Source organism: Lissotriton helveticus, chromosome 8 (genome assembly GCF_964261635.1).
Source record: "Lissotriton helveticus chromosome 8, aLisHel1.1, whole genome shotgun sequence".
NCBI lineage: Eukaryota > Metazoa > Chordata > Amphibia > Caudata > Salamandridae > Lissotriton > Lissotriton helveticus.
The window spans coordinates 254,902,196-254,916,515 of record NC_136069.1 but is presented as its reverse complement, the minus strand read 5'-3'; the positions used below and the strand labels follow the sequence as shown (position 1 = coordinate 254,916,515).

General features: G+C 40.1%; 1 protein-coding gene across 1 annotated transcript; it reads left to right on the top strand.

Moving 5' to 3' along the window:
• Positions 1-1,760: 1,760 nt before the first annotated feature.
• On the top strand, positions 1,761-12,732 carry LOC144772582 (matrix metalloproteinase-18-like). Its single transcript, XM_078657011.1, has 10 exons — positions 1,761-1,902; positions 3,927-4,168; positions 4,268-4,416; positions 4,529-4,654; positions 6,814-6,975; positions 7,187-7,343; positions 7,640-7,773; positions 9,444-9,603; positions 11,123-11,226; positions 12,392-12,732. Exons 1-10 carry the CDS (start codon positions 1,798-1,800, stop codon positions 12,490-12,492), a joined length of 1,440 nt encoding a protein of 479 aa, XP_078513137.1. The 5' UTR covers positions 1,761-1,797; the 3' UTR covers positions 12,493-12,732.
• Positions 12,733-14,320: the final 1,588 nt, after the last annotated feature.

Here is a 14,320-nt window from a genome sequence, read left to right as displayed (position 1 = left end):
AGCACCGACCTCAGGTCGGTAGTTCTAACCACAGGATTAGAATGCGGCTGCCCATAGGGCAGTCTCAAACATCCATTTTTCAATGGAAGCTTGAGCGACAGGCAGAAAAGGCCTGCAGCACAAGCTTCCATTGAAAAATGGATGCTTGCAAACATCCCTTCACCGTGTGGTAGGCACCATGTGGTGCCTGCCACGCGGTGTAGAGATGTTTAGGGGGGCACATTAGGTTCCCCCCAGGCCCTAAAGTGGAGGGCCAGTATGTTGGGGGTCTCTGCCAGGGGAGGCCAAATTCACTTTCGGACAGCCTTTCCATGTCGTAAAGGCTGACATGGAAAGGCTGTCGAAAACTGACATTGTAATTCCGATGGCGAAGCCAAGGCTAGCTCCACCATCATTCAAGAGATTACAATTTCTCTCCTCTTCTGACAGGCTCTGTGAGCCCCTTTGGAGAGGAGCGGAGTCCCTCTGCGTGTTTCCCTCCGACTGCCGTCATCATAATATGGCGGTCGGAGGGAAACCCTCCATGTCAGGCGGAAAGCCCATAATGTTCACTTCTGATGGCCGAAAATGTGCCAATATGGCTGGCTTTCCAATATTGCAAATTTAATATTCAGAGCATAAAAGTGGATTTTACCAGCATAGTTGCTTGACCACTTACAATGAACATCCAGAAACGTTCACAAACATTTTGGAGGTCGTGTCTATTTACATATATCCAACATATGCAAATGCTGCTATCATTCAAAGACATACGCGCCTTTTCTTGGTCAGAAAGGAAATTAAGACCCCATGTTTTATGGATATGTAGACAAAGGAGTTTCTCCACAGGAAAAAAACATACGAAATACTTTTAGAGAGAAAGAAGTTAAATAGCCACGTTTTCGCTTGATTTATTCATGCAGGTTTCTCACATGTAGGAAACTTTGAATGTGGTTTGTGAAGACGAATTATAGCTTAAAACCCAAAACACCTCTGGATTTCAAGGAATACTCCTAAAATTGATGTGAATTCGATTACCACAAAGTTCGAAATCTATTCCAAGAGTAAAAGGAAACCTATAGTTGTAGATTTCTGGTGTTTCAAAGCTGGGCTTTGTGGACCCGGACACGAGGGAAGATTCACTTCCTAACAGTCACTACATACAATTTGGTTACTAAACAACACCTAATAACTAGGTAGATTATTCTGTGTCGCGTACATGTAATGGATCATCACTCTGTCAAGTTTAATGAGTGACATTGGTGCCCTAATGAAAATAACATCTAACTATACAATTGGTTATATCTATGTTTTAATGAAAATATAAATGAAAGCTTGAGCAGGGATGGTGCTTGGACAACAGGACAGTGGCCTTCTTTCAGACTTCTAGCCCATATTTTTCTTCATAACTGATATGGCAGTCATTATCTTAAAACCATTCCCATATTCATTATAGCTGGACCAGAAATATGACTGACAAATAACGCGTTCCAAAGTGCAATTTGCAAAATACTTTTTTTTTTTTTAACAGAATTGATAGTTTAAAAAAATGTCCCCTTTACTTTTAAAACCTCTTCCTGGCTGCTAGTAATTTTACAGGATGGATTGCTACATTGAGGGATTTACCAAACAGACAGATGACGCAACACTCTGGATGTGTTTTGACTGGCATCTGGTCCAAGTTGTAAAGAGTGACTCATGCAGGTGACCGGGGGCCGCTCACAGGGACTGTATAAAAGGGGAGCAGAGAGATGGAGAGGCAGAGAACCCGAGGAGAGACCTTTCACTGAGCAGAGGGAGGGCCAGGAGAAGAGAAGAATGAAGTCCTTGTCGCTGCTGCTGCTCCTGGGTGTGCTGCACACATATGCCTTCCCTGCAGTGCCTGTAACCGAAGACCGGGATGAAAGTCAACAGCTGGCAGAGGTGAGTCCTGGGACAGACTTCAGTCCATGAACTGAGTCCAGCAGAATCCCAGTCTGCATAAAGGAAGAGTTAAAATACCATAATAGTATGTTTTGGTTCTGCGGTAAATCTTGTAGTTATTTTCAAATTATCGACTCTTGAAAACAAAATCTTTCAAGAAATGCTAAATTCTGTTCTGCGTGTTATAACATTTTTCGGTTGAAACTTTAATCCCTTAATCTTGGAAGTTGTTCAGTTAATAAAATATGGATGAATTGATATTTTAATGTATCAACGTTAAAGGTGAAATAAACGTTGATTTGGCTCCTATTTAGGGGGATCCAGCGATATATAAAGTGCAGTATAATACAATTCTACTATTAGCAAAGAGCGTAATAATACTGTGAAAACGAGAAAAATAAAAACTGCGGGTTTTGAACTGCTCTGCGTGCGCGATTAGCAAGCAATGAAGTGGCACGAGAAGTTAATGAGAACTAGGACATTTTGGCCCTGGGGTATATAAAAATGTCATAGCAGTAGGCTGAGAGGCGGCTCCCTGCTGACTGCACTCATATTACAAGGAAGAGCAGAACATGTCTGTCGGCGAATGAAAGGAAGCAGGCATTACTTCATTACGGAAGGCAGAAAACATTTTCAGGCACTAATCATACATACCAAATATATCTATTTTTTAAATCCTATGTTTACAGCACATCATGTGCTGAGATGACCTACATATACGAATCCTGTCCAATAGCATGGTAGAAGGAACGCCAATGTCACCAATGTCTCAAGTGCAAACAGTGGGCTACCAAAACGTCATTAGAACTTTGCGAAAAGTAAATTATGGGAACCCAGATTATCACTAGAGAGATATATAAAGGCCACTCTGCTCTATTTTGAAAGCCTGTGGGGAAATCTGTTTAGGTCATTGTACTACAGAACCCAAAGCAGCAATATACTATTAGATTTAAATAGTCACAGGAATGTGCCATTAGAATTTAATAAGAGAAGCACTAGCCCGCAGAACCCAGGAGATATGTACCAATGGCTTTAGTATACAGTCACTTAACTGCAGATTCCAAAAGAAATACACAATTACACTTCTGATAAGCGACTACCAAGGGTGGTCCTGCAATATGGGACAAGCAGAAACATCCCAGGAGGCTTAGAAACAATTGAGCGTGTTTAGGATTGGGAGATTTGAGGATTCTCCAGACCCATATATAGCCCTGAGGAAGGAACATACAGTTTTATTAGACGCATTTGTACAGTTTACTGCTGCAAAGAAGTAATTGCATTTTATACAGTACTAGAGCTTAAATCATTGTAGTAGCTCCATTTTTTTTCTTCAGGGCAAGCTGTAAGGTGGTGGTTTTTGAGCATTTTTCTAAAATTGTTTTGTAAAATGTGTTATTGGCTCCCCCATAACCCCAGAGACAGTCATTAGCCTCGGTCACTGTATGCCGGGCTCGCTCACTGCGGTCACTGTAGTAATAGGCAATTATGTGAGTGTTTTCCACTGCTGAATCTAGATTCCCAGTTCAGCCTTGGTGGTAAAATCTTAAACATCGCTCTTATCTGCGACCACTGTTCAGGAACTGGTCTTCTTCTCTCTGTACCTACATGAAAGACCTACAAACAGTGACTTTCTAAGTTGGAAGGAGACCCTTGCCTCAGGCAGGCGTTGTTCTGTGGTAATGTACTGCAGAAGTCAATATGGCTGCCTAGTCTGATAATGCACTGTGCACAAGTGTAGCAAGCGGAGTATTTAAGCTCAGGTCTGCATCCCAGATAAGGCAAAGGTTCTGTTTCGTAACATACAATCTCAGCCCACTGTCCCTCAAACATTTTTCCACCAGACCTAGGCCATCTGACACTGCAGCAAAACTCTCCAAGGGAAGACTAGAAAGCCATCTTTTATATAAGACAGTCATTCAACTCTAATGGGGTCCATAACCTCTCATTGAGATGTAAAGGAACATTTGTGGCAATTGAGAGGTTTCTAACATTCCTTACTATCTTGTTATTTGTATTAATTTCAGGAATATTTAAAGAAATTCTACAACCTCAATGAAGATGGAACACCTATTACGCGAAAAAAGCACAGCCCGTTCTCTGAAAAACTTCAAGAAATGCAGGCATTTTTTGGGCTGGAGGTTACTGGGAAGCTGGATTCAAACACACTGGAAATGATGCACAAGCCCCGCTGTGGAGTTGCTGATGCGGCCGAATACAGCCATTTTGGTGGTCACCCTACCTGGAGAACAACATCTTTGACATACAGGTAACATGATAGAAAACATTTTAGATGACAGTATATACTATTGTTCCCAATGCACGCAGGCACCACTAATATTTATGTTTCTAATTTTTTGTAAAAAAGAATTTTGAACTACACCCCTGACATGCATGAGGCTGACGTAAATACAGCAATCCGGAGAGCCTTCAAAGTCTGGAGCGATGTGACCCCACTGACCTTCAGCCGGATCTACGAGGGGACAGCTGATATCCAGATCTCCTTTGGAGCAGGAGGTAAGGATGAATCAATGTGCTGCAATCATCCTTGGGAGATCTCCCTTGTTTTTCATTATTCCTTAGCTTTCTATTCCTGCAGAGTTTGCTAATTTGCCATTTACTCTTTTAGTGCATGGTGATTTCTACCCATTTGATGGACCTCATGGAACTCTGGCCCACGCTTTTGCACCTGGGAATTCAATTGGTGGTGATGCGCACTTTGATGAAGACGAAACCTGGACTGCAGGGTCGGCCGGTAGGTGTTCACAGACATGAAACCATTCTCTGAATCTTGTTCAAGTGTCATTGAATGAGTGATACTTATGTGAGGGTCGTCATGAGTACAAAATACAAAGGGGAAATCAACCCATGAGGAATAGGGCAATTTTAGTCAATGCCCCCTGGAGGAAATCATTAAGTGCTTTGCCAATTACAAAAGAATTGACTTTACGACCTATGAGCAGTTCACAGAGAAATGAAAGACACATATGTTTAAACGATACTAACTCACTCCACATTATAGGATCCTATACATACCCTGCATCACTTGTAACAATCATAAACCATGAACACGGGATCTAGCCTGGTGTCCCATGCTGCCTTGATCTCCATCGAGGTCAAATACATATATATGCATACAGTCATACTTTCATCATAGTGCCATCTGTGTTCTCACATTTACATTCTCTTTTGCATATTTGTTATTGCACTGATTTCATATAAATCTTTCATAAAATTTTAAATCAATTTAATAATCTAAAGCAATTTGATCAGAAGAACAGTCTACCCTAAACAAAGCAGTAAAAGAATATATGAAGAATATATATATAAGGAATTGGTTGTGAATGAGTCTGCTTTCTCAGAATTTCACAATTTGTAATACTAAGGGAGCAGAACTAAGGTATGTGAACCTGATATGGTATCACTATGAATGGTGGGTGTTTGATGTGTCTGAAGAAGCGATTAGTGGATTAGAGTATCGAACAAATACAATAATTTGGTTTATTTTTTTACTTTTTAAAACATAAAACATTTTAATTCTGAATGTTCCTACATAGGAGGACGGACTACCTAGTTATCTGTAGAAAGAGATTTATTTTGCGAGCTTTATTGCTTTATTTAAAAAAAAAAACTGATGACATCTTAAAGGTTAAAATGTCTTGATTAAAATTATTTGACCATAGAATATTTTATTTAATACAGTAGTTATTGTCACTGCTCACAGCGTGGGATCCCACATCCCCATTGTCATGTTTTCAAAGTCAAATTTATAACATTAGCTCACACAGTCTAAAAATTCGCAGGAAACAACATATAAGATTTACGAAAAATTATTTTGCACCTTCCTTGGGAAAGATGCGAACATTTCTTCAGCTTAGAAACTGTTTAATAAAGCGAGGGCATTATACACAGTTGTACCTTCATATACATATAATCTAATATGCACCTTTTAGGGCTAAATTGACTTATACATTTAAAAAAAAATCATAATGCTGGATTAGATTCTCACTATATCTTTCAGGCGTAAATGTTTTCAATTATTACTTTAAATTGGCAGTCGAAAATGAAATTCTTCCTAAGTTCCATAGCAAGATCCCTCACAATCAGTTATTTGTTTCCCTGTTAATTTTAGAATTCATACACAATGCTAATTAATATATCCAAGCAAACGAAACAAGAACTCAGGTGTTCAGGAAGTAACCTCAATGTCCTTAGAACTTGTCTGCATAATACATTGACAGGTTCAGATAGTTCAGAGCCTGACAATTAGCCCTGTTCACAATAGGGAGCACACACCATTACAAAAAAAGCTGCTCTGTAGTAACTGTTAAAATGGCATCATTTGGTCAACACTACTGTATTTATTTATTTTTGCCATTTGTAAAAGGAAAGGTACTAGGCTATACTTTTGTTCATCTTGATAAACACAGAGTTGACAGGCTCTAATTGTAATGTAGACCATAGTAGGGTCAGCCACAGTGTAGTATACCTTAGAAACATTGGTAGGCCTTCAGATATTCTGATAGGGTTTAGTAGTCCATGGTAGCACTGGCAGTATACAATATCCTTTAGGCTCTGGTAGGCTCTGGTAGTTCAGGTTATACTTGGCAGATCTCAGTGTGATGATATAGACTCAGAAAAGCTCTGGTAGACCTTAGTGAACCCAGGTAAAGCCGCATAGACCCACAAAGCCCCTGATGGTTACATACTACTTGTCTCACTAATTAGTTTCTCAGATCACAACTTTTTCTTAGCTTAGAATCGGTTATTAGTTTAAAGTGCTTTTGGTTTATTGCTTCACTAGCTATTGTTTCATTGCATTCTGAAATGAATAAACAATGAACAATGTACTACTAGCGAACTGTATATGACATGAGAGTATATTCATCATATTTGTTTTGATTTGTTCCACAGGATACAACTTGTTCCTGGTGGCTGCCCATGAGTTTGGCCATTCATTAGGCTTGTCTCATTCTGGTGACCCCAGTGCTCTGATGTATCCGACCTACTCCTATACTGATCCAGACCGATTCCGACTCCCCCAGGATGATGTCGATGGCATTCAAGCCCTGTATGGTAAGTTAACTTCAAATGCTATGTTAATTTTCCTTCTACAATATAAAAATTAGAATTTTAAGGCAGGGCCAATATGTTCTTTAAACTATTAAGTTCTAGCAACTAATGTATGAATGTGAGATTTTAAAGAAGGTGACGTTTACGTGCATGAGTTCATATTGCATAATATTTCACTTTGATTTTAAAAGACTTTTTGTTTTCATTTCATTAGGAGCATCTCCAAACCCAGTTCCAACAGCACCAGAAGCAGCCACACCAACTACCACCACACCTACCTCGTCTCCCATCAATCCATCCATCTGTGACCCAACTCTTGTTTTCGATGCCATCACCACATTGCGTGGAGAAATCATCTTTTTCAAGGACAGGTAAAGTAATGAAAAACATTTCTAATTTGGACTTTAAACATTATTGAGTAGGGCTGGAGAGGCTAATTCAGGTCCAAAAATAATTGCCACTCACTCAAGACGTGCAGACAACTACTGTTTCCTTTAGAGTGGCATCAATAGCTTCGAAACATTGCACTGATTTCTAGTGTCACTTTCCTTAATGTATATACATTGTTGTCTATATGCCAACATACCCTAAATAATGTTGATTGGTTTACAGGGTTGACAATTTTGATATGCAAATTAACTGATATGCTTTTATTTTTCCAAAACAGCTCCTTATGGCGCAGAGTTCCAACCATAACAGAGGTTTACAATTATCCAATCTCAACATTTTGGCCATCTTTGCCATCTGGTATCCAGGCCGCCTATGAAAATCCAGAGACGGATCAGATTTTCCTCTTCAAAGGTATTTACATTCCGTAATCATTTCCACCATATTCTTGTTACCATGTAGAATCTTGGCCTGGAAAGCACCCAGTGGTTGTAATGGATGAAGATAATCAATAATCTAAACTCTACTTGATTCAAGATAAAGAAAATGTCCGTGTGCTTCATGCATTAACCCCTTGATTGCTCATGCTGTAGTGAAGGTCACATTCCACCTATCTTTCCCCAAAACCCATAGTTTGCACAGATCACTAGTGTTCATTGAAGGTCCTTTGGAGCCATATAAGATTACATTTTCAGATGCTATCAACCTACATGAAATAATGTAAGTGGTCATTGTTTTTCTCTGTTGGAAAATCTGATGCAATTGCCTTCCTTTGCCTATTTTGGACATTCCAGGCCCCGGTCATCCAACAACTTCTGGGTCATTGTTGGGTTGGCGTTGTTGCAGTGTTGTTGCTTATCCTGAACCAAGCACAGGGGATAATTCCAATGTTATCTGAATTTGATAATTTTGAGAATAACATAATTTCGACTGAAGTGAAACCCCGCTCTTTAATGAATGAGAATTCTTGTATGACGTGAAAAGAAGGGGCAATCAATAATCCATTTCTCGTCATCATAAAAATGAGAGATAGCCTCTATAACTGGAGAAGCAATGCAAACGCACCATAGCAGTAACATTATTGTTGCCTGAAATGATCACCATTCATGATTTACAAGTTAGGGTACACGCTAGACGTTTACTCTCCACTGGGGTGTATGACCCATAGTGCATCAGTCTGCAGTAGCTTTGACACACCTATAACCCCCAAAAGTTCATATGCTATGCTTCAATAAATCTGACCCTACCTGACTTCCTTAGAGCTGTTAAATCTTTTAAATGGCCCATGCCATTACCCAGAAACTTGGGCCTTGGTTAGACAACTGTATTTATGTACATTAGCCCTCTGGGTTATTTTCTTACTTGTGTTACCATCTCTCACCTGTGTCTCAGGTCTGACTGTGCATCCCACCCCTGGAAATATACCACAGGTCTCCACAGTCTTCGGGTGTGGACCGTGCACAGACATGACAGTACAATAGGCCTGACCAATATCAAGCGCCTTGAAGTGTGTTTTGCGACATGTTAGAGCTGTGCTTAGTAATGAATTGATCAATTTGAGTATGCGACATTCATAAGTAATGTAATTTACCTTTTAATATTAAACATTAACTAGGGGTCGAATCAGGAACTTGTAATACGAAAGTCCACGGATTTACATTAAGACCCTGTACTATGGGTGGATAATCACTCTATATTTTATTCGCTTAACATAAAAAACAAATTCTTCTCATTTGCTCCTTGATCCGTGCACTGTGCCAGTACATTGCACCTGCAGTGGACCTGCAGAGTCTTTTAAAATGATGCTCCTAGAAATAAATGTTAGAAACTGTCGGTTCAATGTGATTGCCACCTGCATGTCAGTGGAATGTAATTTCAGTGAAAAGTGTTGTATATATAGGAACAAGTGCACTGAGCAGTGGCTGAAAATGTAATTTATCGACTGAAAGCAGACCGAGAAGGGTTTTAACGACCTACTTCCATGTAGATGACTTTGTTTTCAAGGTTAATCGGGACGTCATAAAGAATGCTAATAATGAATTAGGTAAAGGCGTGCTAACATCCTTTATTGTTTATTCCTTAAGGATCGAAATATTGGGCTCTTCAGGGATTTGACATTCTGCCCAATTACCCTAAAAACATCTACAAACTTGGTTTCCCAAGGACCGTGAAGCACATCAACGCAGCTGTGTACCTTCAAAGCACACAGAAAACATACTTCTTTGTTGGAGAGGAGTACTGGAGGTAAGGATGTGAGATTGTGATGTTCTGAAGACGTCATTCGGTACTTTCAGTAAATTTCAGAGGTGCCTCTGGTGATTATGATGAAAACTTATCAACTGCATTCATTTATATTTACATTGAAACATTAAACATCACAACAAAAATGTTGCAGTGTTTGCAAGGCAGGACCCAGCAAGAAAGCTGTTGGTGGCTTTATAAACCAAGAGGTGGATGGGATAGAGTTTGTGAGTTGGGAGTGAAACAAAGCTAAAGAAACATAAACATTAATGTTGAGGAAGGTGCTGCTGGGTGGGAGGATGAGCTGGGCATGTTTATGGCTCATCACATTGGGTCCACCAGGACAATGTAGGAAGTTCTTGAATTAGAATGTCCTGTGCAAAGACAGTGGTACCAAGGTGGAGTTGTGTGGCAAAGCATTTTGCAGATGAAGGGAAGTAGTTGCTAATATTGTTCAGAATGTTGGGAAGTGCTAAGTCTTCAAATGCTTTGAAACGGAGTGTTGATTTTTTATAGCACCATGCCTAATAAGGCAATTTGTGATTTTGGCTTGAATATTAGGGGTGAAGATGGCAAAAGAGAATAATATTTATGTGTTTTCAGCAAATAATCTAAATGAATGAAATACAATTTAGCCAAGACTGATGGTTAGAGAGAGAAGAGGAAAGGACCAATACCTGAGCTATGGGGAACAATACAAGGAAGAGAGTGCTTTGGCCAGATGATGGTTCCTCCAAAGTAACACACCACAGGCTGATGCTCAACCCAAGGGAAACTGCTTTGTGCTGGTTAACATTTTCTACTACTCTCACTTCATGAAGTCTTAGGAAATAGGCTTCCAGATGAACTAAGCCCCCTCGGTGGGGTGGAGGAGTAATGGGCTCCTTGTTCTTGTTAGGCATGGCCTTGTCCCAACAACCAACAGTTGTCCATATTTTAGCTGTAATTTAACATCCTAGTTCCACACCAGATTCCCTACTGTCCTTCCTCCATTGACAAATATGTGGTACCTGTTACCAGCACTGTGCACTGTGGCAAGCTTGTTGGAGTCCCTAAAGGCATTTTCAAAGGTACTTGAGGTCACTCGGGTCTTGCGCCATCAAGTTCAGCCGCACTACAGAGGTTATCTAATATTGCGCACCAAATTGAAGAGCAGAAGGCGCAGAAGCATTACTTTAGGGCAGTGCAGTAGTTCCACAATATGGCTCCTGCAGTTTAGAACATTCATACATTTATCAGCTCTGAACTTGCTAGTGGAGAGAAAGTTCAGTGTTGCTTTTGGAGGCTGACACCCACAATAAGTAACAGTAAATCTTTAATGGAAGTTCCAGCTGATAAATTATGGATCATTATTCTTAGGGGTGGTGAACTTAAACATAAAAAAGATGAAACATAATTATGACGATGCTCATGATGATGATGATGGTAATAGTAATGGTAATAATACTGTGAAAACATAATGATGTGTATTGGTTTCACCAAACTGAAGATCCTAATTCCTTGTAAACTATTTGCTCCATAGCTATGATGAAGCCAGAAAGACCATGGACAAAGAATCTCCACGACGGATAGAAGATGAGTTTCCAGGGATTGGCAAAAAAGTTAATGCTGTTTTTGAAGATAATGGTAAGGAGTTCCCTTAGTTAAAGCTTTGGACTGGTAGAGCTTGTGACTGAAATATCATAAGTGTTACTATATTTTATAATTCAGCTATGTGAGGACGGGGTTAAAAAGAAACTCATAGGTTGATTAAAACACAACCAAGAAACGAAACATGTTTGATTGCTGACTAAACAATGTGTGCCCAATAACAGAGTACTAAACCAGAAGAAATTAACAACTTTTGCCTTTCTTAACTTAAGTTATTCCCTCTTCCCTGCACTAAAACCCCAAGTCATTATTACCATTTGAGCAGAGCACGGCACAATCTACTGTTTCCAAACACATTGACTGATGTTTCTTAAAGCCTAACTCCCTTAATCTTCAAGACAGGATAAAGTAAGGCAGCCAGCTTATGGAGATAGACTCTGCCACGAGTCAGTAATGTTCTCTCAGCTATGAATGAAATCTGCAGTGCCAAAGAGTTGACCTCCTATACAGAGTGTCCTATTCAACCACATGAGCAGTCCCTGCCATAAACACACAGAACCAAAGTACTTCCGACATAGGAGGACACCCAACACTCATGCATTTTCTCTCCATCAGTACAATGTCATCTTAAAGCACAACAGTTGTATTACTATGTTTACTACTCACCAAGCTGTAGTGACACAAACAGGACAAGAATTCAACTCTGGTCCTCACACACAACATCAAACCACTACTCGCACAGGCCACATAACAGACACATGTTCTTCCACCCAAGCACTGCCGCCAAGAAGCATGCCACCAATGTCCTTGGGTGCTTGTGAGAGCCATGTTTCAGAATTTAAATGTAACAAATACAATACAAAACAATGTTGTCTTGTGATGGCTACTGTTATGTCTACTTATTTAGCCAGAACTAAAAAGCAAACGACAGCCCTGCAATATAACGTAAAATGAAAGAGCAAGACCAAGAAACATTTTTTTGGCATAACAAAAGGGTCCCTGCTGTTTTATACTATTTACCAAAGTATTTATCAAAATTGATTGTTAAAATATGTTAATATTGTCAATAGAATGGCAGTTTGGAAAAGTTGAAGATAACCTCAGCAAAATAATGATGTTTCTTCTTGACCGACCGATAATAAAGTAAATCATTTTCACAAACATTACACATGCACTGATAGTCTTTCTGTTTTATTTGCAGGACTTTTGTATTTCTTCAGTGGACATAAGCAGTTTGAGTTCAACATGAAGTCTAAGAAGGTCACCCGAACACTGAAGAACACCAGCTGGTTAGGGTGTTAAGATATCTTCAGAAAATAGTTCACTAATGGAAGGAGAAGGTCTTTTAAAATGTGAAGAAAAAGACTGCTGTAGGAGTACTTTCGAAGCAGTACTAGTTCAAGTTTTAAGAAAGTTAGAATTCAATGCTGAAAATTAGGTTTATTTTTTACTGCAGGACAAAATTCTTGTTGAGCGTATGTTTCTAAACTAATTTATTATATTTAATAGTCATTTAACTTATTTATGTATTTGTTAAGAAACAATAAATTATTTTGTGAGAACATATCTTTACTACATATGTGTGATGATATTTGTGATTTTAAACAATAGTTTTATTCACTATGAACAAATGAACAAAAATTATTACAAATCTCAAAAGTGGTTGAAAAAGTGAATGCTAGTCTGTGAGTGTTCTGAGAGTTGTGTGTGACTTCTAGTTTGAGGGATCTAAGAGTGCGTTTGGTAGTTTGTGATTACTAGTCAATGACACGTGTGAGACTGCTGTTGGGAGTGTGAGACTGCTACTCTGTGAGGGCTGTATGAGTAGTGTCTGGCTGCTATCACTTGGCCCCCTGCTGCCACAGGGCCTGCTTCGTTGTTGGAGAGGAGATGCTGGTGGCCGACTTATATTCTGGAACCTGTGTGACTTGCAGCATCAGAAACTCTGAATTCTGAGACAATGATCGCCTTTCAGCCCCATTCACAAATGCATCCAAATACCAGGATTAAAAGACAAAGGCAGGTTAGAAGACAGTGGTGGCTCGCATAGGGTGTGCTGTGGGGCAGTGAGGTGCGGTGGGGGCAGGGTGGGGGTAGTAAACTCAGACATACGACGGAACGGAGGAAAGTAATCCTCCGTTTCGTCGTATGTCCGAGTTTACTAGCCCCACCCTTGCCCTCCTCTGCCACGCCCGCAGCACGCCCTATGCAAACCGCCACTGTTCGAAGAGAGAAGCATTACCCATCTGAAAGGAAGGGAGTAGGACCTGCGCTTGGCATCCCCTTAACCCGGAACAGTGACCTCATAATCTCTCCTCACCTGCTTTGCTGAGAGAAGGCCCCATTTCAAACTGCACTGTCTAGCCCTGCAGGCCAAACCGAGAATAAAATCAAACCTGCTAATATACACAAGGTACTTTTGTAGTAACGCGCCTTCCGTAAAAGTGAACTGCCATGCAAACATGAGGGCTCACAGTCCTTCTATGATACTGTGTCCTCAGGCCAGCTAAACTGAAGTACTGTCTTTCTGTGGGTGTGGGCAGTAAGAGGATCCCAGCACCTACTAGCTAGTGCTTCATGAGTTGACAGTGTCTTCATGCTCAGTGTCAACCATGTCACAGCTCCCTCTCTGAATACAAAAGAGCACTAAGCATATGTTCAACTTTTAGGGTAGACAAAGAACAAAAAACTCCTGATGAGCACTGAGCACAGGCAAAAATTGGCAGGTGGTAAAAGTACAAAAATACACACAACAGGAAATCAGCATTTAATGCCACAAAATTGGCACTCCCTTAGTCAGGTTTTTTCTCACACAAATTAGACAAATGTTGTACATTTACCACACATTGCTGTGATCATGGTGACATGGTGGCCTTTTTTAGATGATGTGATTCCCTTCCATTACTATAGCCTGGGCAATGTATCTCATGAGCTTCAGGAGTTGAATTGGTCAACTGCATGATTTAGCCCACCCAGTGACTGAGATGCTTTCAAGGTAATAACAAGCATTTGCAATGCAATAGGTCGCGCATTTGCAAGAGTTAGAGCTATTGGTGTAGTTAATGACAATATGTTTTACCTAATTTTTAGAAAGGGAGGTCTCTAATTGGCAGAGGTATGCACCTTTGTC